Source organism: Amphiprion ocellaris, chromosome 9, assembly GCF_022539595.1.
Source record: "Amphiprion ocellaris isolate individual 3 ecotype Okinawa chromosome 9, ASM2253959v1, whole genome shotgun sequence".
NCBI lineage: Eukaryota > Metazoa > Chordata > Actinopteri > Pomacentridae > Amphiprion > Amphiprion ocellaris.
Window position 1 is genome coordinate 2,913,419 of NC_072774.1, and position 25,308 is coordinate 2,938,726.

Sequence of the window (25,308 nt, forward strand, 5' to 3'; positions counted from 1 at the left end):
TCTATTAGAACACCTGGATTTACGTGTAAACGGGTATAAATTCTGTTCACAGCAGCACTACTTTCACCACTATGACGGTGCACACTGGGACATCACAAACCAACAGCTCCACCCTGCAAAGTGTTTTCTAAAACTGCTTGTGTGGATAAAACACGAAGAAAAAGCAGCATTTCAAAAAGTTACGCGTGTGGATGAAGCCTTTTAACTCAGAAATCTACTTTCAAATATTTGACGGAAACTTGAGAAACTGTTGAGTTTTTATTGTAGTCCATAAAAACAAACAGCAACGATAGAAACAGCGAGGTGGTAACCATAGTAACAAGATTCAATCATGTAAAACAACAGAACAACAGACAGTAAGAAATTAAATTAACTTAAGATTTCCTTCATTCTCCAAACCTGCCGCATGTTTCAGGAGACTTCTGGTCTGTGGAGGAATGTGGAGGTGCTGGTCGGGCTCAGGTGGACCTGACAGGACGGGAACTGGGTCTGACGGTTCTGGTGGGCCTAACAGAACAGCTGGGGTGAGGACACGAGAAGAGGTAACAGATATAAAAGTGACAGTAACAGTCTGTCTGCAGTAGAGACGCACATCTATATGCCCGGTTAAACACACTCTCACACAGGTGAGGACACGACTTCTAAAAAAAAACCTTCACAAGTTCCTAAAGGTGAAAATGACAAGAAAAATCCCTCGTGTAGTTTAATAAAAGTCACTACAAAGCACCGGTAAAGTCCAAACATGCTGCTTTTTCTGCGTCCGTCCTCGTCTGCTTCGTGATACATACAGTTAACTCGGCCGGCGGCGGGACGGAGGACGCCGTCGGACGACCGAATCTGATCCCGGTGAGGAGAAAGAAGTGACGGTTCGTTGGCTCCGCCCCGACATGTACGCGTCCAATCAGAGTGCAGCAGCCTGGTTCTGAGGGTCCGGGGTGGGAGGTGGTGCAGAGCGAGGACGACTAACCTGACTGTGCTGTACATGGAGTTGAGGGGGAGGAGTCTGCTACGTGGCGGTGAGGTCAGGTGACGAGTCAGCGCGGCACCTGCATCTGCTGCGAGCCCTGCGATTGGTTCTGAGCCGTGACCTCGGGGCCGCGACTCGCCAGCCGGCTCAGGATGTTCCTCTCCGACATCTGCAGCCGCACGGCGACCGGAGGGATCCTGGCGATGGTCGCCGGGAGACGAGTGACGTCAGCCTTCATGTCGCTCAGAAGCTCCTCAAGCTGCTTGAGAACTGAAGAGACAAAACCAGCGAGAAGGACAGATTCTGAGATTTGATTCGAGTCAAACTGCACTTTGGTTCAGTATAGGGCTGCAGCTATCGATTATTTTAGTAATCAAGTATTCTATCGAGTATTCTGGTGATTAATCGAGAAATCGGATTCCGCACAAGGCTGCACGTCACAGCATCAAAAGTGGAAGTGAGCGCGCTGTGGAATAGAGGAATACTACGTTCTCTGAGTGCTGCAGCTGGATCTCAACGTCTTTCTAAGACCCGCCCCCACTCTACTCCCCATTGGCTACTGATATTAGTTTGGTTGAGAGTAAAAGCTGCTGTCCCCTCATTCTATTGGTAGATGAACTCGATTGGCAATGTGGGCCTATCTTCTTTTTTTTTCCAGCCAAACGCCGACGCTGCACACCGGAATTCCGGCCGGTGCCTGAATGTTTACAGAAAACACACAGTGAAGGTTCATGTCCACTAGATGCATTTTTCCAGCATGTAAACGCGTCACGTCTGAAAATCACACGCGTGGTGGGCGGTCACTAGCGGGACACAACATTGTCACATGACAGCGCTGTGGTCACGTGACCGAGCTGTCAGCTTGACGGTCCGGCAGATGCGTTAGATAAACATAACTTTCTCTTTTATTTCAAAACGCTTCAGGGAAAAGTATTTCTGAAAGTATTTGAGGTAAGAAATATGCGATGCAGCAGCTGAATCTGTCCTGGTTTTAGTTCACCGACGGCTAGTTTAGACGACTGTTTAGACCGGAGTGGTTGGACACTCCTGCTGTAATAAAAAAAAACTGCGCTGGTTAAAATAGAAGTGTCGTGTCAAATTGAAGGACCTGGTTTGTATCAAATGAAGTCTGGTTCCGGCCTCGGACCGCGGTCCCCCATTTCATGACCTGGTTCTAGCATGTAGTTAATTAAACGAAGCCTCGATTCAGAGGAATTTGCCTGGAGGAATTTTAGTAATCAAATTACTCGAATAACTTGAGGAATCTTTTCAGCCCTAGTTGAGTATTAAGATTTAAAACTAGCAGTTGGATGCGATTAAAAAAATGAATCTAATTAATTAGAGACTTTGTAATTAATTAACCGCATTTTTGTCAAATAGCAATATTTGACATAATAAGCAATGTTTTTCAATTTAAATACATTTTGGTTGACTGAATGGATGAATATATACGTGAACTTAAACAACAAAAACGTTAGTTTCATTTCTATTTATCTGCATTTTTCATCTATTACATTCACAGATTACAGCAAACTCAAAGTGCAATTATAGCGATTATGTTCAACATTTTAAGACTTTCTGTAAACTCAAGCATCTTCAGTGTCTTGAAAAGTGGTCTATTATGGGATGGCTGCACCGTTAGCCGGTACCAGGACTGTAGTAGCTAACATTAAGGTGCGTTGCTCCGTAGCTCATTTGCATAAAGTAGTTTCATTTATGCAAATGAGGCGCGGGGAGCAGAGGTCTGATGCATTGCAAAACTTTAATTAAACGTCTAAACCAGGGGTGTCCAACATGCGGCCCGCGGGCCAAAACCGGTCCTCCAGAGGGTCCAATCCGGCCTTCAAAGTGTAAAAATTCCAGAGAAGACATTAACTGCAGATTGTTAATTAGTAAAACTGTAAATTTAAAATCATTTCTAGACCAGGACAAGTTGTTTTGATCAGAAAGTAAAATACTAGATTGTTCCTTGTTCTTTTGTCATTTTGTGTCTATTTCTTGTAATATTTTGTCTCGTTTTTGTTTTTTTGTCTTTTTTTGTCATTTGTGTCACATTTTTTGTCATTTTGTTTCTCGCTTTTGTCATTTTTTGTCTTGTCTGTGTCATTTACATAACTCTTTCTCGTTTTTGTCGTTTGTCCATTTTTTTGTCGCTTTGTAACTTTTTCGTCTAATTTTTTGTCTGTTTTGTTTCGTATCGTTTGTCTCATTTTTTGTCATTTTGTCTCATTTTTGTAATATTTTGTCTTGTTGTTTTTTGTCTTATGTTGTCTGACTTTTGTGGTTTTGATCATAAAGTAACATGCTATCTATATACTAGATATGTGACTAAATGTTTTGTTCCTGACACTCTGTGATCTGGAAGTTTTAGTGTTTAAATGATAAACTGAGGCATAATGTTGTTGAAACTGCATTCATTTTTCTTAAGAAATTTCAGGTTGTTTTGTAAAAAGATAATTCCTTAAATGTGGACTTTTCAGAACATACTCTTTTGCACTAAAACAAAGGAAAAATTGGGAGTTATTTTTAAGTTTTTACGCTGTGATTTTACTGGTCCGAACCACTTCAGATCAAACTGGGCTGAACTAAAATGAGTTTGACTCCCCTGGTCTAAACCATCCGTAGCTGAACTAAAACGAGGACGGATTCAGCAGCTTTTTTCTTGCCTCAGATGCTTTCAGAAATACTTTTTGCTGAACAGTTTTCGTAATGAAAGAGAAAGTTCACTCAGTGTGTCTTGTGCATCTTCTTCACGGCTGCAAACAGACTTTAGGTTCATTAGCGCCACCTACTGGGTTGAAGTGTTCATCAGTGTTACCAGTGTACCAGAAATTAGAGAACTGAGAAAGGTGCGATTATTTGCGTTATTTTTTTTACGCGTTATTTTTTCTGTAATTAATTAATCGTAATTAACGTGTTGAATTCCCAGCCATTTCTAAAACGTGACAGAGCATTAACAGATCATCTCTTGTCAATATTTACCATTTGAACAAGCCATTTCCTCTAAAACCTGAAACATTCTGCAGCTCTCAGTGCAACCAAACAGCCATCAGCTGTGACCAACAGTGGTAAAAGGCAGTGAGGTTCATGTTTCTGTTTCCTGATGCTGTAACACAGAACACACCTGGAATCATCTATTTTTACCTGCAGCTTCGTGTCTGACGTACGCCTGTCGTTATGTTAGCAGCTATTATTAGGACATTTAAATATGCGTGTTTACACAGTTGCTGCCTTTTCCCTGCAACACTTCTCTCAAACCAAACCACAAACTTTTCATATCCACCAGTTTTTCACTGGAAGAGAAACCGATGAAGATGCAAACAGAGCAGCTGACATGGCAACTAATGGAAATGTAGGAAACCAAAGGCATCGAGGTTCACGTGTCCCAGAGGAGCTGAACTCTACCGTTGGACGCCACAGACCGTCAGGATTCAAGATAAAGTGTGACTATTGAGAGATGAGGAAAAAATAAGTGAAACTTCTAAAACCACAGCAGTGAAGTCGACCCTTTTCAGTCTGGTTTAAACTGTATTCTATCATCAACACAGCTGCAACAGCTCATCAATCAGATATTCAATTAATTTAGAACAATCAATCAACATTTTAGACACCAAACAGCTGATAGATTCATCCAGAAAACAGCTGAAAATAGAAATAATGTTTAGTTTCTGATCTTTGCATTGGAATATAGAACAGAGAATATTTTAAAGTTGTCTTCTGGTGATGTTCTGTCACATGTTTAAATCATTATTTCGTGTTTTTATTGATGAGCTCAAAGAAGAGATTTTTCATGACAGCTTCAGTTATTTTCATGATTTAACTCCCCAATAACCAAAGATTATTGATCTACTATTACAGATTCTCAACCAAAGACATGATTTCAGGTTTTTAACAGTTCCTCAGATATTGTTGTTCAAACAGACTCAGTTTAAAGCTTTTTTGTGGTGATTTTGCATCTTTTTGTGGTGGTTTGAAAAGTGTTTCATATATTAATCTAAAATTTTATAAATTTCTTTTGAAAAATCCATGTTTTATGATAAAATTGGATTGATTTTAGATTAAATTACGTTGCTGTGATTATTTTAACAGATGTAGGTCATGATTTGTAGGTCAAGGTATGTTGTGACACATCTGACTTTTTATCAAAACATTCTTTACTGAATAATTCAATATTATATATTCTGAATCAAAGACATGATGAGAAATAACAGAGAAAATTTCAGGTTTTTATCTTCAATAGTTCCTCAGATATTGTTGTTCAAACAGACTCAGTTTAAATCTTTTCGTGGTAGTTTTACATATTTTTGTGGTGATTCTGCATCTTTTCGTGGTAGTTTTGGAAAACTTTTCATATATTAATCTGAAGTTTTATAAATTTCTTTAGAAAAAGGTTTTTTGTCTCTAATAGTTCCTCAGATATTGTTGTTCAACAGACTCAGATTTAATGTGAGAATAAATCTGATGAAAGAGGGACGACGGACAGTTTTTAAAAGATTTTATCTCAGAAAGTGTTTTAAATATTCTGGTAAAATTTCACAGACAGCATTTTAAATGTTCAGTTTATGATGAAGAAGTTTCAATAAAACCAGAGACGGAGGATCTGCAGGTCAGGAACTCGTCTTTCTCCGTCCAGGTGTGTTACCTTTGTGCAGGTGTGTTACCTTTGTGCAGGTGTGTTACCTTTGTGCAGCACAGCGTTGGCAGGTTTGTTCCCGGACATGGACTCCTTGCTCAGGTGCTGGTGGGACTCGGCCAGACACTCGACCTCGCTGAAGCGGGTGTTCAGGGCCATGGAGGGGTGGGCCGGGTCCTCGGTCATGTTCAGGTACGCGGCCCGGCGCAGCTGCTCTTCGATCACCAGCGCCTGCTCCAGCAGCTGCAAACAAAGGCGACCAATCAGACGTCACACAGACACCACGGAGGGGTCATGTGACCAGGAGCGCCGCTTCACCTTGAACCTGCGAGCCAGAAACTTGTTCTTGATCTCCAGGAAGTTTCCTCTGCTCATCTCTCCTTTGAAAGGCTCGTTGAGGATGGCGAACCTCACGTCGTTCTGCACGTCCTGCCAGCGAGCGTAGCCGTGTCTGGAGGCCGTCGTCAGGACAACAGCAGCAACATCTGAGGATGTTAGCAGGTAACGAGCAGGACTAACTAACAGGGCCGTCCTGTTCACCTTTCACTGATGCGGATGCAGGGACCATTTTTCTGAAGGTAGAATTTACACACGTCCTCTGAATGCATCATATGCTGTCTGTCTGTAGATGCTACAACCTCCCTGAACGCCTCTCAGTCGTACATGCTAACACTGGCTAACTTCACTGAGCTCAGATGGTAACAGATCTTTATTTTCTGGTCCTGGGGTGTCAAACATGTGGCCCGCGGGCCAAAAGCGGCCCGCCACAGGGTCCAATCCGGCCCTCAAAGTGTAAAAATTCCAGAGAAGACATTAACTGCAAACTGTACATTTGCAAAACTGTAAATTTAAAATAATTTCTTGACCATGACAAGTTGTTTTGATCTTAAAGTAAAAATACTAGATTGTTCTTCTGTCGTTTTGTGTCAGATTTTTGTCTTATTTTGTCTTGTTTTGTCTGACTTTTGTCATTTGTCTCATGTTTTTGTCGTTTTGTTTCCTTTTTGTCTCGCTTGTGTTTTTTTTGTCTTTTTATCATTTTGTGTCTCGTTTTTTATAATATTTTTCTTGTTTATGTTGTTTGTTGTCTTTATTTGTCTAACTTTTGTCGTTTGTCTCATGTTTTTGTCGTTTTGTTTCCTTTTTGTCTTGCTTGTGTTTTTTTGTCTTTTTATCATTTTGTGTCTCGTTTATAATATTTTTCTTGTTTATGTTGTTTGTTGTCTTTATTTGTCTAACTTTTGTCGTTTGTCTCATGTTTTTGTCGTTTTGTTTCCTTTTTGTCTCGCTTGTGTTTTTTTGTCTATCATTTTGTTTCGCTTTATTTGTTGTTTTTTTTGTCTCGATTTTGTCGTTTTGTGTCTCGTTTTTTATATTTTTCTTGTTTATGTTGTTTTTTGTCTTTTTTTGTCTAACTTTTGTCGTTTGTCTCATGTTTTTGTCGTTTCATGTTTCCTTTTTATCTTGTTTGTTTTTTGTCTTATTTTTATCATTTTGTTTCATTTTATTGGTTGTTTTTTGTCTTGTTTTTGTCATTTTGGGCCTTTTTGTTGTCTCGCTTGTGTTGTTGGTCCATTTTTTTGTCGCTTTGTGTCTCGTTTTTGCAATATTTTGTCTTGTTTTTGTTGTTTTTTGTCTTTTCTTTGTCTGACTTTTGTCGTTTTGATCATAAAGTAAAATACTCATTCAGTTCCAGATGACAAAATGTTGTGTTCCTTTGTCGACACTCTGTGATCTGTAAGTTGTAATGTGTAAATGATAAACTGAGACATAATGTTGTTGAAATTGATCTTATTTCTGTGAAGAAATTTCAGGTTGTTCATAATGTTTTGTAAAAAGGTAAATCCTTAAATGTTAACATTTTCAGAATGTACTTTTTTTTGCACTAAAACAAAGGAAACATTTGGAGTTGTGGTTATTTTTAGGTTATTATGCTGTGGTTTTATTGGTCTGGTCCACTGGAGATGAAACTGGGCTGAATGTGGAACCTGAACTAAACTGAGTTTGACAGCCTTGCTCTGGTCAGTCCTCAGGGTTCTCCTACAGTAGACCCTCTGAGGTGGGTGAACAGTGGTTCTGTTTAAAGGATACTGGATGATGCCGGCCAGCAGCCAGTAGTCGTGGCGGCGGTGCCAGATCTCGAAGGTCTTTTTGGTGACGGTGGCGGCTCTTTCCTCGTTCTGCCACAGAGAATGAAGCTCTGAAAGGAGATCGGACAGGTCAGAACTAGAACCTGAAACAGAACAAAGAGCAGAGAAGAGCGGAGAACCCACCTGTGAATCCTCCGTCTGCGATGTTGAACATGAACCGCTGCTTCGTCGCCTTCTTCTTCTCCTCGGTGACGTTCACCACCGGCGCTGCAGCTCCTTCTTTGGCGTTTTCTCCGTTCTGCAGTTTACCAGAATCGTCTGATTTCACCGCTTCCTTCTCCTCCTTTTGTTCTGCAGCAATAAAAACATGCGGGTCGGTTAATTTTAACACTGAAGCTGACATTGTAACACCAACAGCAGACATAAAGTAGATCATTAGAAGTAAGATGTCTCCGAGTGAAACGATTTTCTTCCTCAGCTGCAGCTCTGAGTGTTTTTACCTTTTTTCTCCTCGGCAGGAGAACTCGTGTCCATCTTCTCGTCTTTGCCTTCATCTGCTGAAACAAGAGAAACTCATACTGAAACTGTAAGAAGCTAGAGACTGTTACTGGATACAGGTGGAGTACAGCACTCCCTCATCTATCTATAGGTTCCAGAACCCTCTGCAACAGGCGAAAATCCGCAAAGTAGCGACTTCAATATTTATTCTATTGTTTTTATGTATTTTAAGGAGTTCCACCTTTTCTGCGATGGTAAGCATCTTCCTCTGGCGCTTGTGCCAGAAGCCTTAGAAGGCGCAGAACATTGGATCGACATCGTAGGGCTTCAAATAGATTTGGTGTTTCTATGAAAATTTCACAAAAACACAACACCGCAGAGCAACGCTATGCGCAGCGGACAGATGTTGATGTGAAGCGGACGAGGCGAGAAGCTGAACGCTGCTATAAACAGGAGACGGAGGAGACTGATGCTACAGTCGCTGAGCCAATCAGAGCCCAGCGCTGCATGCTATGCTTTTTATTTTGATCTAATATTCTTTTAATATGTTTTAATTATTATTTTCTATATTTTTTTTAGATTGTTTTCAATTTTTTAGGCTAGAAAATGCTTATTTTATCGCAAAAATAATTAAAATAATATATGAAAATACCTATTAGAATCAGATTTAGAATGGCTTTATTGTCATCATACATGGCATGATGAAAATATAAATAGCTTCCGTTGGACGGTGCACAACAACAAGCATTAAGAAATAAAATATCAACATCAAATAATATAATCAAAAGTACATATATAACAAGCAATATTATAAATGACAACATCTGCAAAGGAGGCCAGATATTTACAATATGGGAGGTAAATGAGATGGAATAAGAACCAGTAGAATAGGAGAAATATGTTGGGAAACTGCATTAAAGCAGCAAAAAGTGACATTGTGCATTCAGGTAGACAGGTGTTTTGAGTTCAGGAGTCTGATGGAACATGGGTAGAAACTGTTCATGGTCCATCAGACTCCTGAACTCAAAACTCCACAAAATCCTGCAAATACGATCTAAAAATCTGCGATACAGTTAGACTGTGAAAAGTGAACCGCGATACGAGGGACGACTGTATTCCTGTGATTTCTGACAGGTGATGGAGCTCAGGTGTGCGCTGCTCTGGATAAAGGCGTGTGCTAAATGAAAGTGTAGAACTGCAGGGATTCTATAGTTCAACATGGTGCTGCTGGGATGAAGAGAAGTCAGCCACACTTTACTTATTCTGTACAATAATCAGGCCTGAGCTGGAGCTTAGAAATTATCTGCTACGACGACTTCAGATGAACTTCGTTTAGAGTTTTTCGTGTCTATTAGAATCCTGTGAATAAATGAGCAGGTTGGAAAAAAAACCCTCGTCTCACCTTTAGTTTTCTCCTCCTCTGCCTCCGTCTTTCCCTCCGAAGCTTCACCCTTCACCTCTGAGTCTTTCTCTGAGCTCTTTTCTTTCTCCTCCTTGTCTTTGCTCGAGTCTTCGGCCTCCTTCTCCTTCCCTTCGTCTCCGTCCATCTCCTTTTCTTTCTCCTCCTTCTCTCCAGCAGCGTCGACTTCCTTTTTCTCAGTGGGAGATTTTTCAGACTCGTCTGGGATTTCGATAATCTGCAGGTGAGACGTTATACTGAGTGAAATCAGTAAATCTCAGCGCAGTAACTGAGGTGGATGTTAAAGCGGCGTTTACCTCCGGATCATCGGTCTTCTTCGCTGCTTTGCCGTCGTCTCCCTCCTTCTTCAGCTCATCTTTGTCCTCAGATTTAGTTAAATCCTCTGAAAACACAAAACACACGTCAGCAATACAGTTTATTTCTGTCTTCATCACCAACAATAATCCACATTTAACGTTTGAATCTTGAGACTGTTTCTGTGGCTGTTCCTGCTGCGTCCACCGGAGGGCGACAGTCAGACTGAAGTTTAAACCTGAACTAAACATCTGGCAGGAAAACAGCTGTGAGAACCTCTGGGTTTGTTTGTCTGCTGAATTAAGGTGTGAAGCTTTACTTTGTGTAATTTCTAAGTTTCAGGACAAACTGAGGTTCAGTTTTCTCACAGAGAGGAAATGATGCTGCAAATCACACCAGAGTTTCAACATTCAGTCTGAGTCCAACCACATGACAAACATCACGTTCTGCAGCTGGACTCTAAACTAACAATAATGTTAGAATGAGTTTTAATATCTCAGCTCTGTTCAACACAAATTAAATTATGCTTGTTGATTCTATCTGGTTTTTACATTAATAATCTGATATAATGTATAGCATCACAGCTTAATGGACTGAATACAGTAATTTTAATACATTTTCTTGATTAGTCAGTTCATTTCTACCGCAGGACATTTACAGTGAGGTAATAGAACAAAAGTACCTCCACCGCTCCTCTAATTGCACTAATTATATAAATAAATATGTTTTTAACAGTGATGCTGCTGCTGTTTATTCAGGATAAATAACCGTAGAGACGACGTTCTGTTCTCTGGTTTTCATCTTCATCTTTATCAGCTTCACTGTCACAGAGTTCCTCCTTTAAACGTTTCATAGCAGCGTTTGTTTGACTCATTAAGATGACAACAGTTTGTGTTGCTGAGAATAATTATTCCGCCAAGGAATGCGGCGGAGCTGTGTGTCAATAGGCGTACGTTTGTCCGTCTGTCTGTCTGTCAGCAACGTTACTCAAAAACACAAAAACGGATTTGAAAGAAATTTTCAGGGAAGATCAGAAATGACACAAGGACCAAGTGATTAGATTTTGGCAGTGATGCAGCTTATAGTCTGGATCCATGGATTTGTTAAAGATTTCTGTATCATTACCAGATAGCGGCACGGCGTCACAGTAACCATGACAACAAGTGAACACTACGTCAGCTGCCTGCTGACGATCACATGATTGTGATCCTACTACAAATCCACTGCTGGGGACTTATCAGGACTTATCCATCAGAAATCATACAACGATTGAGCAGCCTTGGGGGAGTACTGCGCTCTCTGAGTGCTTTTCTTGTTTAAAGTCATGATTTATTCCGATAAAAGAGACGTTTAGCTCACAGGACTGATAGAGACACACAGCAGCTTCATTCTAAACCCCTGGCTTACCTGGTACAGGTGTGTTACCTGGTACAGGTGTGTTACCTGGTACAGGTGTGTTACCTGGTACAGGTGTGTTGGGTTGTGTGTCTGCAGGTGTGTTACCTGGTACAGGTGTGTTACCTGGTACAGGTGTGTTGGGTTGTGTGTCTGCAGGTGTGTTACCTGGTACAGATGTGTTGGGTTGTGTGTCTGCAGGTGTGTTACCTGGTGCAGGTGTGTTACCTGGTACAGGTGTGTTGGGTTGTGTGTCTGCAGGTGTGTTACCTGGTACAGGTGTGTTACCTGGTACAGGTGTGTTGGGTTGTGTGTCTGCAGGTGTGTTACCTGGTACAGGTGTGTTACCTGGTACAGGTGTGTTGGGTTGTGTGTCTGCAGGTGTGTTACCTGGTACAGGTGTGTTACCTGGTACAGGTGTGTTGGGTTGTGTGTCTGCAGGTGTGTTACCTGGTACAGGTGTGTTACCTGGTACAGATGTGTTGGGTTGTGTGTCTGCAGGTGTGTTACCTGGTACAGGTGTGTTACCTGGTACAGATGTGTTGGGTTGTGTGTCTGCAGGTGTGTTACCTGGTACAGGTGTGTTGGGTTGTGTGTCTGCAGGTGTGTTACCTGGTACAGGTGTGTTACCTGGTACAGGTGTGTTGGGTTGTGTGTCTGCAGGTGTGTTACCTGGTACAGGTGTGTTACCTGGTACAGGTGTGTTGGGTTGTGTGTCTGCAGGTGTGTTACCTGGTACAGGTGTGTTATCTGGTACAGGTGTGTTGGGTTGTGTGTCTGCAGGTGTGTTACCTGGTACAGGTGTGTTACCTGGTACAGGTGTGTTGGGTTGTGTGTCTGCAGGTGTGTTACCTGGTACAGGTGTGTTACCTGGTACAGGTGTGTTGGGTTGTGTGTCTGCAGGTGTGTTACCTGGTACAGGTGTGTTGGGTTGTGTGTCTGCAGGTGTGTTACCTGGTACAGGTGTGTTACCTGGTACAGGTGTGTTGGGTTGTGTGTCTGCTGGTGTGCCGGTGGACGGGGTCTTTGGATCTTCCCCTGCAGCCAGAGCTGCAGCTCTCTTGTTCTCCTCCAGTTCTGCCATCCAGGGCATCGACCACTGACCGTTCACGTGTTCAAACTCCTGAACCTGCAGCAGGTCAACAAGTCGAGTCAGAGTCACTGATCAGACATTAACAATGGAACCACAGCAGCGACACACAGAGACACTCGTTCGTACCTTTTTCCGGATCAGTGACATCACTCCGATGCGAGTGAGGACGTGCTGTCTGGACAGACCTTCTCTCGGGACGCCGTCAGCGAAGGTTTCGGCTCCGTCGGCTCCGGGTTCACAGAGGTGACGCATGAACAGAGACACGTAGGCCCTGCAGATGAAGAAGATGCAGCTGAAATTAACTCTGATCAAAGAATCCATCCACCACATTCAGAACCTGACGTTCGGCTCTGAACAGTTTCTGGTCGGTGTTTCCAACAGACACTCACTTGAACTCCTTCTCAGACTTCCCTCGCAGGTCTCTGACCAGCCACTGGTTAGTGAAGGCGTCCTGAGGAGGCATCCCATAGCGCATCACTGCATTCAGGAAAGCCTTCCTCTGCCGGGCGTTGAAGCCCAAAACCTGCCGGAAATCACAGTACAACACCTCACGTTCCTGCTGATGTTCTCATGAATGTTCTGCAGAGGTTTTTATTCCTCTTTATGAATCGTACCTCGATGTTTCCTCCGACTCGGGCCAGCAGCGGAGGCAGAGGTTTGTCCCGGTCGTTCCTCAGGCCTTTGCGGTTCGGTCGGCGAGCGTTCGCTGTGAAGGTCAGAAGGTTAAATTCAGTTGAACCCACAGAACTGTGAAGGTTAAAGAGGATTCTGATGTTTTCTTATCGTCTTGAAGGTCTCTGTGAAGATGTCCACTTACTGAAGCTCTCCCTCCTCACTAAACACTTCATTCTTCTGCACGTCTTCTAATGTAACTGAGCCTCAATTAAACCAAACCAGAGTACAAAACTTACCGCAGCATTTAATTGGTAAATGAACACTGAGCAACATTTTAATTAATTGACAGAAACTGACTAATACAGATTTGTTCTAAAACACCGAAACATTATTAACAGCTGAATTAAACTGTGTTGAAAGTGCAGACAGCAGCTTTCTCTCCCTGTTTCTATCTTTTCTTTGGCCTTTTCTGGTCCCTCTACGCTCGGCAGACGATGCAGCAACACCAGCTGCCCGCTGAGTTGTTCAGGATGTCGAAGAGTCTGAATCTGTATTAAAATCTGCAGGGGTTTGGACAGATGTTAGTGGACGCAGCGAGGCTTATTACTCACTCATCTGCTCAGGAACGTCCGCCTTAAATCATCTTTGAAACTGAGTAAAACTGAGCTCAGACTGCCGGAGGTTCTACATCCTGACAGATTCTGACATCTGCTGCAGCACGACGAGAAACTTCAGATGTTCTTCTCTCTAATCTCAGACAAAAACACACTACAGGATTTGAACTGACAATATACGAGTGTCACAGCAAAGGGTCTGAATACTTCTGGCCATGTGATAGTTCAGTTTTTTTTTATAAATCTCCAAAAAGGTCTACCATTCTGTGTTTTTTCAGTCAATATGGGTGCTGTGTGTACATTAACCTTCGTGTCGTCCTGCGGGTCAGACTGACAAGTTTAAAGTTTGAAAATGTGGAAAAAAATATTTCTGATTTCTGATGTCCACATTTTCAACATTTTTGGGAAATTCTTGGTTGGATTTTTTGGTGGAAAAAAAGAAATGTAAAAAAAAAAAAAAAAGTTTCTTTAAGAACATTCACAAAAAAATCAACCAAAATCCAGCAAATTTCGCTGGATTTTGGTTGATTTTTTTCTGAATGTTCTTAAAGAAAATATTAGAAGTTTTTGCTTATATATATGTAATCACTTTAGATTTTTTTAGGATTTTTTTGGAAGATTTTTACTATTTTTAAAAAAAATATTTATAAGGATTTTCTTGCTAAATTTTGGAGATTTTTTATTTTTTTTTTTTAAATAATACTTTTAAGGGAAACTTTTAAGGAATTATTGGAATTTTCTTCCTGAAGGTTTTGCAAACTTTCAGAATTTTGGGGAATTCTTTTGCTGAATTTTGGGATTTTTTTCAGACAAGGAAACAATATTTTTTGGTGCCTGTAAATGAAGACAACAGGAGGGTTAATGAGGAAAAATGAACTCACACAGAGAGACATGATATCTTACCTTCAGCCCGTTCGTCGAAGTCTTCGTCTCCTTCCTCTGAGGCCACTGAATAATCCGACTGATTATCTGACTGATCCTCCTGCCAGTCTGCAGTGTAGAGCACAGAGACACCGATCAGCGACCAATAATCAAAGACACACTACAGCTGAGGTGGAGTGAGCGTTTGGACCAGCAGGGGGCGCTGCTGCTTCAAACACTCAGAAAAACATTTAATCAGGTTTAACTGAAGTTAATAACAGAAACAGCAAACATCTGCAGCCTGAGGTTCTATTATTGCATTACTATTATTAATTTAACATTTGAATCTGTTATTTTACTGACACATTTAACACAAACATGCAACACGCTACATCCAGACACAAACACACAGGACACGTTCAGAACATTATGGTCTGGTGTATTGATTATTATCAGGCTGCTGTCCTTGTCAGGTTTGCCTGAATATGAATTGAGAAAAACACCATCCTGCTGGACCCAGGATCAGTGTGAGAAGTCATGGATTTCCCACAGAAACACATGTAGTCTGCAGCTAAACACACGTTAAACTAATCCATGCCTTCACTCCACAGCACACACACAGAAGAGCGTATTGTTCTGTACCCTGTCTAATACCTCGGTCCTCCTGCGAGCCGTCATTGTAGTTGACCGGCTTGCGTGTTCGTTTGCCTTTGCCCAGGTTTCGGGCCAGATCCTCCTGCTGCTGCTCGTAGTGGTGCCTCAGCAGCTTCTCCCAGTAGTCGGGATCAACGCTCTCCTCCTGCTTTATCACCTCCCGCTCCACCTCCTCCTCCTCAGACAGACAGCAGCCACTCAGTCATCAGCAACCAGTCATTTATGATCAATATCACTCTGAACCAGCTGAGTCTGAGCTCAGCTTCACACAATCTGTTAAACCCTCTGAACTCCTGTCTCATTTTAACTCGCTGTGGTTCATTTTTCAATCTAAAGTCCTGCAGCTCTGTGGAACCGCAACATAAAGAAGGAGAGAGAACTCAAAGATGTCTTTTCTCATGTTTAAAAACATGTCCGACATGTTTCCACAGGTGTTACGAACACTGGAAGATAAATTATTGTCTCTACCCGATAAGACATTTAACTATTTCCATGTTTAGTTAGCTTCCATCCTGTCTGCTCTGTGAAACACTGCCTGCAGTTTGTACGAAATCGGTTGAATAGGGAACAAGTTCATCTCATTTACATTCGTTTGACTCATTTTTAAATTCATTTCTTGATCAAAAGCTCATGATTTTTTCTGTTTTTACAGTTTCTGGCTGATAAATGGTCATTTTTTAAACTTACACTACCGTTCAGAAGTTTAGGTCACTTAGAAATGTCCTTATTTTTGAAAGAAAAGCAGTTTTTTTTCAATGAAGATCACATTAAATGAATGATAAATCCAGTGTAGACATAGTTAATGTGGTAAATGACTATCGTAGCTGGAAACAGCTGATTTTTAATGGAATATCTCCATAGAGGTACAGAGGAACATTTCCAGCAACCATCACTCCTGTGTTCTAATGCTACATTGTGTTAGCTAATGGTGTTGAAAGGCTAATTGATGACTAGAAAACCCTTGTGCAGTTATGTTAGCACATGGATAAAAGTGGGAGTTTTCATGGAAAACATGAAATTATCTGGATGACTCCAAACTGTTGAACAGTAGTGGACATCTGTCAAACCTACTGACAGGTTTTAGGGTTCAGAGGGTTAAAAATAACGTTTAAATAAAGGTTTCTGAAGCTCCTGCTTTGGTTTTTATTTTAAGATACTTCTCGTCTTTTGCGACTAAACAAACTGTCCTTAATAAAGAACCGAAGCAGCCCAGTTTGAAAGTCTGGACTCTGCTTCTGTACCTCGTCATCCTCGTCCTTCACCACGTACTGAGCCACCTTGAAGGAACTCAGGTACTCGTTCATGCTCTGCAGCTCCGTGTCGTCGGTGGCGTCCTGGTTCCGGTCCAGCAGCCGGTCGATGGCCTGGTCATCGTAGTGGATCACGCTGCTGTCATCCTCCTTGTTGTCTCCTGGAGGCAGAATTCATCCAGAACCTTTAACCTGCGGCCGGATCAGATATCTGCTGTGAACAGAGCAGCCCTGAACTCACCCTCTCCTACTTCGTCCTTGAACAGCTCCTCGGTTCCAAACTTCAGGATGTCGTCCAGCTCCTGCTTGGACATGGATCCGGTCTTAGAACCGAGTCCGGGTCGGACCACCAGGTGGGTCAGCATCATCTTCTTCTTGGCGACCTGAAGGGAGGCGAGCAGCTGATCAGACTCCTGATATCCAAACCGGTTTACATGATCAGTTTCCGTTAACAGACCTGAGTGATTCTTTCCTCCACTGAAGCTTTGGTGACGAAGCGATAAATCATGACTTTCCTGTTCTGGCCGATACGATGCGCTCTGCTGAAGGCCTGATGAGAACACGGAGCAGAAAACACCGTCACAGAAGAACAGACACACAGACATGAGGTAGTTTTCAGAGACCAAACCTTCAACGTTAAAAACCTTCAGTGTTTTTAGAGGAGAATAAAGTTCCTCCTCCAGAGAGATGCTGATTACACTCAGAGGACAACATGTCTTCTACAGTTCATCTCAAATCATCAGAGTTCTCCTGCTCTACCTTCTCTGATCTACTTCAAACTTTCCTACCATAAAATATGATATTTAACCTCGTACCAGTGAAATGAAAAGCTTTAAAATCTGCCTGACAACCCAAATCCAGCAGGTTTATTCTCACATTAAATCTGAGGCTGAACAACAAAATCTGATGAACTGCTGAAGAAAAAACCTGAATCCTGTGAGGTTCTAGGTGTGAGGTTCCTCCTGAGGTTCCTCCTGAGGGGTTCTACCTGTGAGTTCTCCCTGTTAGTTCTAGCTGTGAGGTTCAATCAGCGAGGTTCCTCTATGAGGTTCTACCTGTGAGGTTCCTCCAGTGAGGTTCTACCGGCGAGGGTCTGTCTGTGAGGTGCCTCCTCTGAGGTTCTATCTGTGAGATTCTACTTGTGAGGTTCAACCAGTGAGGTTCCCCCTGTGAGATTCAATCTGTGAGGTTCCTCCTGTGAGGTTCTACCTGTGAGGCTCCTCCTGTGAGGTTCTACCTAAGAGGTTCCATCTTTGAACTTCCTCCTCTGAGATTCTATCTGTGAGATTCTACTTGCGAGGTTCAACCAGTGAGGTTCCCCCTGTAAGATTCCATCTGTGAGGTTCCACCTGTGAGGTTCCTCCTGTGAGGTTCTACTTGTAAGGTTCCTTCTATGAGGTTTCTCCCATGAGATTCTACCTCTGAGGTTCTATTTATGATGTTCTATCCGTGAGGTTCCACCAGTGAGGTTCCTCCTGTGATGTTCCTCTAGTGAAGTTCTACCTGTGAGGTTCTACCTGAAGGTTCTGGTTACCTGGATATCGTTGTGAGGGTTCCAGTCGGAGTCGTAGATGATGACGGTGTCGGCGGAGGCCAGGTTGATGCCCAGACCTCCAGCTCTGGTGGACAGTAGAAAAGCAAACTGCTGAGCTCCAGGAGCTGCAGGATGAAGACCAGAGTTCAGACCATCAGACTCCACCTCAGACGTTCTGAGACACGAATCAAACAAACCCAGGAACTCACCGTTAAACCGGTCGATGGCTTCCTGCCGCAGGTTCCCGGTGACGCCTCCGTCGATCCTCTCGTACTTGTAGCCTTCGTTCTCCAGGAAGTCCTCCAGCAGGTCCAGCATCTTGGTCATCTGGGAGAACACCAGAACCCTGTGTCCTCCCTCCTTCAGCCTCCTCATCATCTTCTGCAGCAGCATCAGCTTCCCTGAAGACTTGGTCAGCGCCGTGCCCTCATACATGCCGTTGGGAAGCTTCGGTGCCTCCTGAAACCAGAAAACAAAGCGGCTGCATCACGCAGGGTTCGGTGTGGAGACATGAACCTGAGATACGACGGTTTGGAGAAGGAGCTCACGGTGGCAGCGGCTGGGAACAGGTAGGGATGGTTGCAGCACTTCTTCAGGTCCATCACCACGTTCAGCAGAGACACCTGGTTTCCACCTCCACGAGTGTTCAGAGCCTCGAAGTTACGAGTCAGAATGAACTTGTAGTATTTCCTGAGAGACAAAAAAGTTTAAAAACAAAGAGAAGATCGATGAGACTGTCCTGATGAGCAAACATGCATATCCAAAAATAACTAATTTCCAAGATTCTGTAAAACCTTCTTTCCATAAACACCAAACAAAGAAACCAGCAGCAGAGAACCCGGTTTATTTCTGAAGCTCCACTCACTTCTGCATGGGGCTGAGCTCCACCCGGACGATGAGCTCCGTCTTCGAAGGCATGTGTTTGAAGACGTCGGCCTTCAGCCTCCTCAGCATGTGAGGTCCCAGCATGTCGTGCAGCTTCTTGATCTGGTCCTCCTTGGCGATGTCGGCGAACTCCTCCAGGAAGCCCTCCAGGTTACTGCAGAGAAGAAACGCCGCAGTTACCTCTGCAGCGGAGGAACATCTGTACAGATCAACATCTGTACAGATCTACATCTGTACAGATCAACATCTGCATAGATCTACATCTGTGTACAACCACAACTGTATAGAACCACACCTATGTAGAACTACATCTGAAAAGAATCACATCTTTATAGAGCCACATCTGCATAGAACCACATCTGTACAGAACTACATCTGTATAGAACCACATCTATATGGAACCACATCTGCATACAACCACATCTGTATAGAACCACATCTATATGGAACCACATCTGCATACAACCACATCTGTATAGAACCACCACATCTGCATAGAACTATATCTGTATAGATTCACATCTGTGTAGATCCACATCTGCATAGAACCACGTGTGTAAAGACCACATCTGCATAGAACCACATCTGCATAGAACCGCATCTGTATGGAACCACATCTGTATAGAAACACACCTATATAGAACCACATCCCTATAGATCCACATCTATATGGAACCACCACACTTGTATAGAATCACATCTACATAGAATCACATCTGTATAGATCCACATCTGCATAGAACCATGTCTATACAGAACCATGTCTGCATAGAACCACATCTGTATAGATCCACATCTGTATAGATAAATAAACAGTAACTGACTTGAATCTCTCTGGCGTCAGGAAGTTCAACAGGTGGAAAAGTTCCTCCAGGTTGTTCTGCAGAGGAGTTCCAGTCAGCAGCAGTTTGTGTTGCAGAGGATAGTTGTTCAAAACCCGGAAGAACTGAAAATACACAGAAAATACACTCAGTCTGGAGCTTACTAACACAAACTACAAATAATACTAGTAATAATACTACTAATAAAACTACAGCACTACAGTGAGCAGCTCTGGGTCTGAGCAGCTGATTTAGAGTCAGAAGAACTTCATGATTGCTTCAGTTTTTCTTATTTTTACTGGTTTAGGAGCCCAACTTAGAGGCCTGTCATCACTTTAACCTTAGATTCTATTACCAGGGAAGCTTCAGGGTTGAATTTTTTCATAGTTTTTTGGGGCTTTGTTCATCTCTGAAGTGATAAACCTGCTTGACTGAACTCTGATTTAGATGTAAAGCTGCCTTTCTTCACAGTGGTGACGCTGCGTCGGATCAGAACCACTGCAGCTTCATCCACCAACTATTATTAAACATAGAAAAGTCAGAGTGTCGGTACCTTTGACTGGTTGTTCTTGAGCCGGTGGGCCTCGTCCACCACCAGACAGGCCCACTCAATGGAGCCCAGAACCGCCTGGTCGATGGTGATCAGCTCGTAGGACGTCAGCAGGACATGGAACTTCACCTGAGTGTCTTTCTGTAAAGCAAACAGGAACTTAGTGAAGCTGGAAATACAGTTATTAGAGGGAAAACAACTCAGATCCTTCCATACAGAACTGAATTTTTATTTTTACTATATTTGCCTATAAGGCCTTTTGAAAAATAAACTTGCTGAAAGTGTCACAGTTAGAACTAAATCAAATTCCCATCAGTCTAACTACATGGCTCAGTAGAGCAGCAGCTTCAGCTCTTTGACAGATCCACTGGTTCTGGAGGTTCTGGAGGTTCTGACCTTCATCTTGGAGGCCTTCTTTCCTCCTCGGATGGCGTTTCCCTCGAAGGAGAACTCGTTCTCTCTGATCACCGCTCTGCTGTCCTTATCTCCGACGTACGTCACCACATACATGTCTGGAGCCCACATCTCGAACTCCCTCTCCCAGTTGATGATGGTGGATAGAGGAGCGCTGACCAGGAACGGACCTTTGGAGTGGCCCTGAACACAACATCACACATGGAGTCACTTTATTACATTTAGACTGAATTTGTTTCTGCTTGTTCTGGCTGGAAATGACATACAGAGACACAGTAAGAGTTCTTTGGTTTCAGTCACGACTTGGAACCGACTAGAGAACTACTGCATCGGCTGTTCTACCTTTACAGGAGATTAGAACCTGATAGAACATGGACGGAACTACCAAGAACATCTGGGATGAGATAAAGCTGCACTTTCTTTAGCATTTGTGATAATAATTTTTGGACATGGTATGTTTAAAGAAAGCAGTTCAAAATCCGTCATTATGGTCTGTAAGACAACATCTGACTGTGTTTGTTTCTCTCATTTCCAACCAGAACAAAAACGTTGGTCAAATAAAATCTAAATAAAAATAGAATCTCTATAAATTTAATAATCCAAGTCACCAGAAATGAATAATATCTAGGCTTTTAGGAACTGGCTTTTTCATTCCGGGCACCGACATTATGGAACAGTCTACCTGTTGAAATCAGGCAGGCATCTTCTATTGATGTATTTAAAAATAAGCTGAAGACCCGCTTGTTTACTTTAACACACGAAACTTAAATTGTTTTTGTTGATGTCTTTTTTATTGTTTTGTTTTTATTGATTTTATCTGTTTTGACTGTTTTTTCTGCTTTTAGTTTTTATTTGCTTTTACAGTTTTTATCTGTGTACAGCATTTTGAGTAGAAGTGCCTTATAAATAAATGTATTATTATTATTATTATTATTATTATTATTATTATTATTATTATTATTATTATTATTATTATTATTATTATTATTATTATTATTATCAGCTTTGTTGCTTTCAGCTTCTTTCACATGTCTGAAATTTTAAACCCTGACTGATGGAGTCAGACTGGACTAAATAAATAATAATACTAATAATAACTTTTTTATATAGCACCCTAAAGAAGAGTGTTCACAAGGTGCTTTGACAGTCCAAACATGCAACAGAATCAGGCAAGACATAAGGAGACAAGGCAGAGTCAGCAAAAATGATGATAAGGTAAATGAATAATTAGCTAGATTAGCACACATATCAAACAAGCAAACTAGGCAGTTTAAAAATTAAAGATTGAAAGTTAAAGAAGGTAAGTAAAAGAAATTAAAATCAAAAGATCAGAAAATTAAAGAATTAGAGATGACATCACACCAAAGAAACAGGCAGCAAAAACTAAAATAAATCAAGAGAGAACCTGTAAAATAAACAGGGCATAATGCAAAATAGAACACTAAAACTAATCAAAACTAAAAGTAAACTTCACATAAAAGCAAGTGTATAAAAGTGGGTCCTAAGAAGTGACCAACAGATCCGTCTATCAGCTGATTACCTCCTTGTACAGCGAGTAGAGGAACACGGCCGTCTGCACCGTCTTTCCCAAACCCATCTCATCGGCCAGGATGGTGTCGGTGGCCTGAGCCCAGGAGAACCGGAGCCAGTTGAGCCCCTCCAGCTGGTAGGGGTGCAGGGTCCCCCCGGTGCTGTCCAGGTACTCGGGCTGCCGGTCGAACTTGATGGTGGGCTGGAAGGAGAAACCGGGAAACATCAGGTGAACATCTGTCCTGCTTCAGTCCCCTTCAGGAGAGTCGATCAGGTTAGAAACACTCACGTCCACCACCGGGTTAGCAGGCGGACGCTCGGCCTTCTTCACTTTAACCGGCTTCTTCAGCTTCTTCCCAGGTCGACCCTCCTCCCCCATCATCAGCTCCCTGACAGAACAAACAGGTTTCAGAAAGAACCATCAGACTTACTGTGATGCACACATCAGTTGTTGGATCAGTTAACCCTCATGTCGTCCTGCGGGTCAAAACTGACCCGTTTTAAAGTTTGAAAATGTGGGGAAAAAATATTTTCACAGTGAAACTTCTGATGTCCACATTTTCAACATTTTTGGGAAATTTTTGAACATTTTTTGGTGGAAAAAAAGAAATGTTAAACATGTTTCTTAAGAACATTCACAAAAATGTTTTCTTAAAGAAAATCTTAGAAGTTTTACTGATATCTATGTAATCACTTTAGATATTTTTAGGAAGATATTTACTCATTTTTTGAAAATATTTACAAGAATTTTCTTGCCAAATTTGGGGGATTTTTTAAAAATAAAACTTTTAAGGGAAACTTTTAAGAAATTATTGGAATTTTCTTCCTGAAGGTTTTGCAAATTTTCAGAAATTTGGGGAAATTTTTTGCTGAATTTTTGGATTTTTTTTAGTCAAGGAAACAATATTTTTTGGTGCCTGTAAGTGAGGACAACAGGAGGGTTAAAGAAAGTTCTGTGTGACGAAAGCAAAGATCTGAATGAATCCAAAGATATAAACTATTCTGGATGTCTTTGTCAGTGTTACACCCCTAGATACATTCCAAACACCTTTTGTTCTGCTATTTTTTAATTATCTTCATTTTCTCTGCAGATGCACTAAAGAACCTCCATCTCTCAAGACTAATTCATTCCTTACAAAGTTATTCCAGTCATCTAAAATACTCCTGTATTTATGTATTTCAATCTGTAAGTTCTGGAAATCGTCAGTTAGCCCCTTCCGGTATCCCGCAGATGCGTATATTTTCTCGTCTGGAGCGACTCTCCAAGTTCATTAGGTTATCCTCTAGCTTTACATGTAGCTTTAGCATCTCCGTCATGACATTTTCTGTATTTTGAATCCTCTTCTCTGTTCAATTCGCCCTTCCACTTCATCCAGTCTGGTATTCACCTTTAAAATCTCTTCTTTAAATGCCCCTAATTGTTCTTCTGTTTTCTTGGCGAGAACCTCATAATTCTCGGAGGATGAATTCCAGTTCAGCCATTTCTTCACGGCGGCCTTACAGCTTCTATCTCGTTTGTTGCTAGATAGCTTTAGACACTAACTGTTTGTGTTGCTGTTTGTTTCCATCATAAACTATACCACAGAAAGCCTAAATATCACATCATCATTCCTTAAAACTCCGAGCGGCTCACCTGTGGTTCCAGTATGTCTGTTTGTAGGTGTCGAACTCGGGAATGTCCATGTCTTCGCTCTCCCAGGTGGACTGATCATACGGCAGGTCTCTCCATTTGATCAGGTAGTGAACGTTGTTCTTCTTATCAACACTGACAGGAATAAAACGGAAACGACACACGGAGTCAAGACGAAACTCTGCAGCAGAAATGAGAAAACAATTCTCTCGTCTTTGTCTCACAGTTGGTTCATACAAGGTGAAATTAAATTGGAATTCTTTGCCTTTACTCGTCTTATTAGAACAGAATTTCTATTTCAGTTTCTCCTTTTTTCCAGGTATCAGAATCCTAAAAGTTTTAAGGCTGTAACTGCAGCGACGTGTGTCAACACCCTGTACTAACCCGGTGCTACAGGTTTCCTACCTGTGGTTCAGGATCCGGTGGATCATCAGCCACTCCATCTTCACTCCGTAGCGGTAAAACTCCTCCTCCATGTGGATGAATAGAGGATCCTTGTTCTTTCTCTTGGTGCTCTTGTTCTCGTCGCCGTCGCCTCCGAAGTCGACCGGTGGCGGTTCGTCCATGTCGGTCTTCCTCTGGTAGTTACGGAACATCACCTGGCAGTTCAGCTCCAGCTGGGGACAGTCAGAGGGTCCAGAGTTAGAGACCCAGAGAGGCTGGTTCTGACCTGACGCATGGTTTTACCTGCAGCTTTACATGTCTTCGTTAGGGCTGGGACTTTAACGCATTAATTTCGATTAATCAATTATAGAAAAAATAAAGCGTGAAAAAAATAACGCATTTAATCGCACCTTTCTCAGTTCCCTAATTTCTGGTAACATTGATACACACTCCAGCCCAGTAGGTGGCGGTAATGAACCTCAAGTCTGTTTACCAGCCGTACAGAAGATACACAGGACACACTGTAGTGGAGCACTAGGTGGTCACATGACAGCGCTTTAGCTTCAGTCTGGTAGAATCATTGGAGCAACCTAGCAGCTCGTTGGCAAACTTTCTCTTTTACTACGAAAACAGTTCAGATAAAGTAACAGATAAGCTGCTGAATCTGTCCTCGTTTTAGTTGAACAACGGCTAGTTTAGACGTTTAATGAATGTTTCATGATGCGTCGGACCACCGCATGCCACATCGAAATCGCATAAAGTAGAAACTAAACTATTTTATGCAAATGAGCTCTGGAGACGCACCGGATCGCAGCTTGAAACACGCCGCAACACAACCAGCATGCAATGCGGTGTGTTTCACATAGACAATGAATGGTTTGTGAGAAACTGACGATGCTGTGGACTCATTAGCTGCAACAGTCCTGGTACCAAACGGTGTAGTCATCCCATAATAGACCACATTTCAAGACATTGAAAGTGCTTGAGTTTACAGAAAGTCTTAAAATGTTGAATATAATCGTTATAATTGCACTTTGAGCTTGCAGTAATCTGTGAATTTATTAGACAGATGAAAAATGCAGATAAATAGAAATCAAACTAACATTTTTGTTGTTTAAGTTCACATATATATTCATCCATTCAGTCAACCAAAATTTATTTGAATTGAAAAACTTT

At 42.0% G+C, this 25,308-nt stretch overlaps 1 protein-coding gene across 6 annotated transcripts in view; it reads right to left on the reverse strand.

Annotated features, from left to right (window-relative positions):
* Positions 1 to 245: 245 nt before the first annotated feature.
* chd4b (chromodomain helicase DNA binding protein 4b) overlaps positions 246 to 25,308 on the reverse strand; it is a 32,462-nt gene continuing 7,399 nt past the window's right edge. For 2 of the 6 annotated variants that reach the window (XM_023295286.3, XM_023295283.3), the window contains exons 12-39: positions 24,154 to 24,365; positions 23,752 to 23,883; positions 22,408 to 22,507; positions 22,129 to 22,320; positions 20,571 to 20,771; positions 20,178 to 20,315; positions 19,628 to 19,749; positions 18,784 to 18,957; positions 18,467 to 18,608; positions 18,128 to 18,377; positions 17,919 to 18,043; positions 16,842 to 16,934; positions 16,626 to 16,767; positions 16,376 to 16,545; positions 15,135 to 15,312; positions 14,523 to 14,609; positions 13,005 to 13,096; positions 12,780 to 12,913; positions 12,517 to 12,661; positions 12,270 to 12,426; positions 9,905 to 9,990; positions 9,591 to 9,825; positions 8,191 to 8,247; positions 7,874 to 8,041; positions 7,692 to 7,800; positions 5,919 to 6,051; positions 5,648 to 5,843; positions 246 to 1,237 (exon numbers count right to left, since the gene is read on the reverse strand). In XM_023295286.3, coding sequence (XP_023151054.1) covers positions 1,035 to 1,237; positions 5,648 to 5,843; positions 5,919 to 6,051; positions 7,692 to 7,800; positions 7,874 to 8,041; positions 8,191 to 8,247; positions 9,591 to 9,825; positions 9,905 to 9,990; positions 12,270 to 12,426; positions 12,517 to 12,661; positions 12,780 to 12,913; positions 13,005 to 13,096; positions 14,523 to 14,609; positions 15,135 to 15,312; positions 16,376 to 16,545; positions 16,626 to 16,767; positions 16,842 to 16,934; positions 17,919 to 18,043; positions 18,128 to 18,377; positions 18,467 to 18,608; positions 18,784 to 18,957; positions 19,628 to 19,749; positions 20,178 to 20,315; positions 20,571 to 20,771; positions 22,129 to 22,320; positions 22,408 to 22,507; positions 23,752 to 23,883; positions 24,154 to 24,365 — 4,173 coding nt within the window. In that variant the 3' untranslated portion in view covers positions 246 to 1,034. Of the gene's footprint in view, positions 1,238 to 5,647; positions 5,844 to 5,918; positions 6,052 to 7,691; positions 7,801 to 7,873; positions 8,042 to 8,190; positions 8,248 to 9,590; positions 9,826 to 9,904; positions 9,991 to 12,269; positions 12,427 to 12,516; positions 12,662 to 12,779; positions 12,914 to 13,004; positions 13,097 to 14,522; positions 14,610 to 15,122; positions 15,313 to 16,375; positions 16,546 to 16,625; positions 16,768 to 16,841; positions 16,935 to 17,918; positions 18,044 to 18,127; positions 18,378 to 18,466; positions 18,609 to 18,783; positions 18,958 to 19,627; positions 19,750 to 20,177; positions 20,316 to 20,570; positions 20,772 to 22,128; positions 22,321 to 22,407; positions 22,508 to 23,751; positions 23,884 to 24,153; positions 24,366 to 25,308 lie in introns of all 6 variants that reach the window. The other 4 variants (XM_023295282.3, XM_035941531.2, XM_023295284.3 and 1 more) reach the window with 3 other exon arrangements.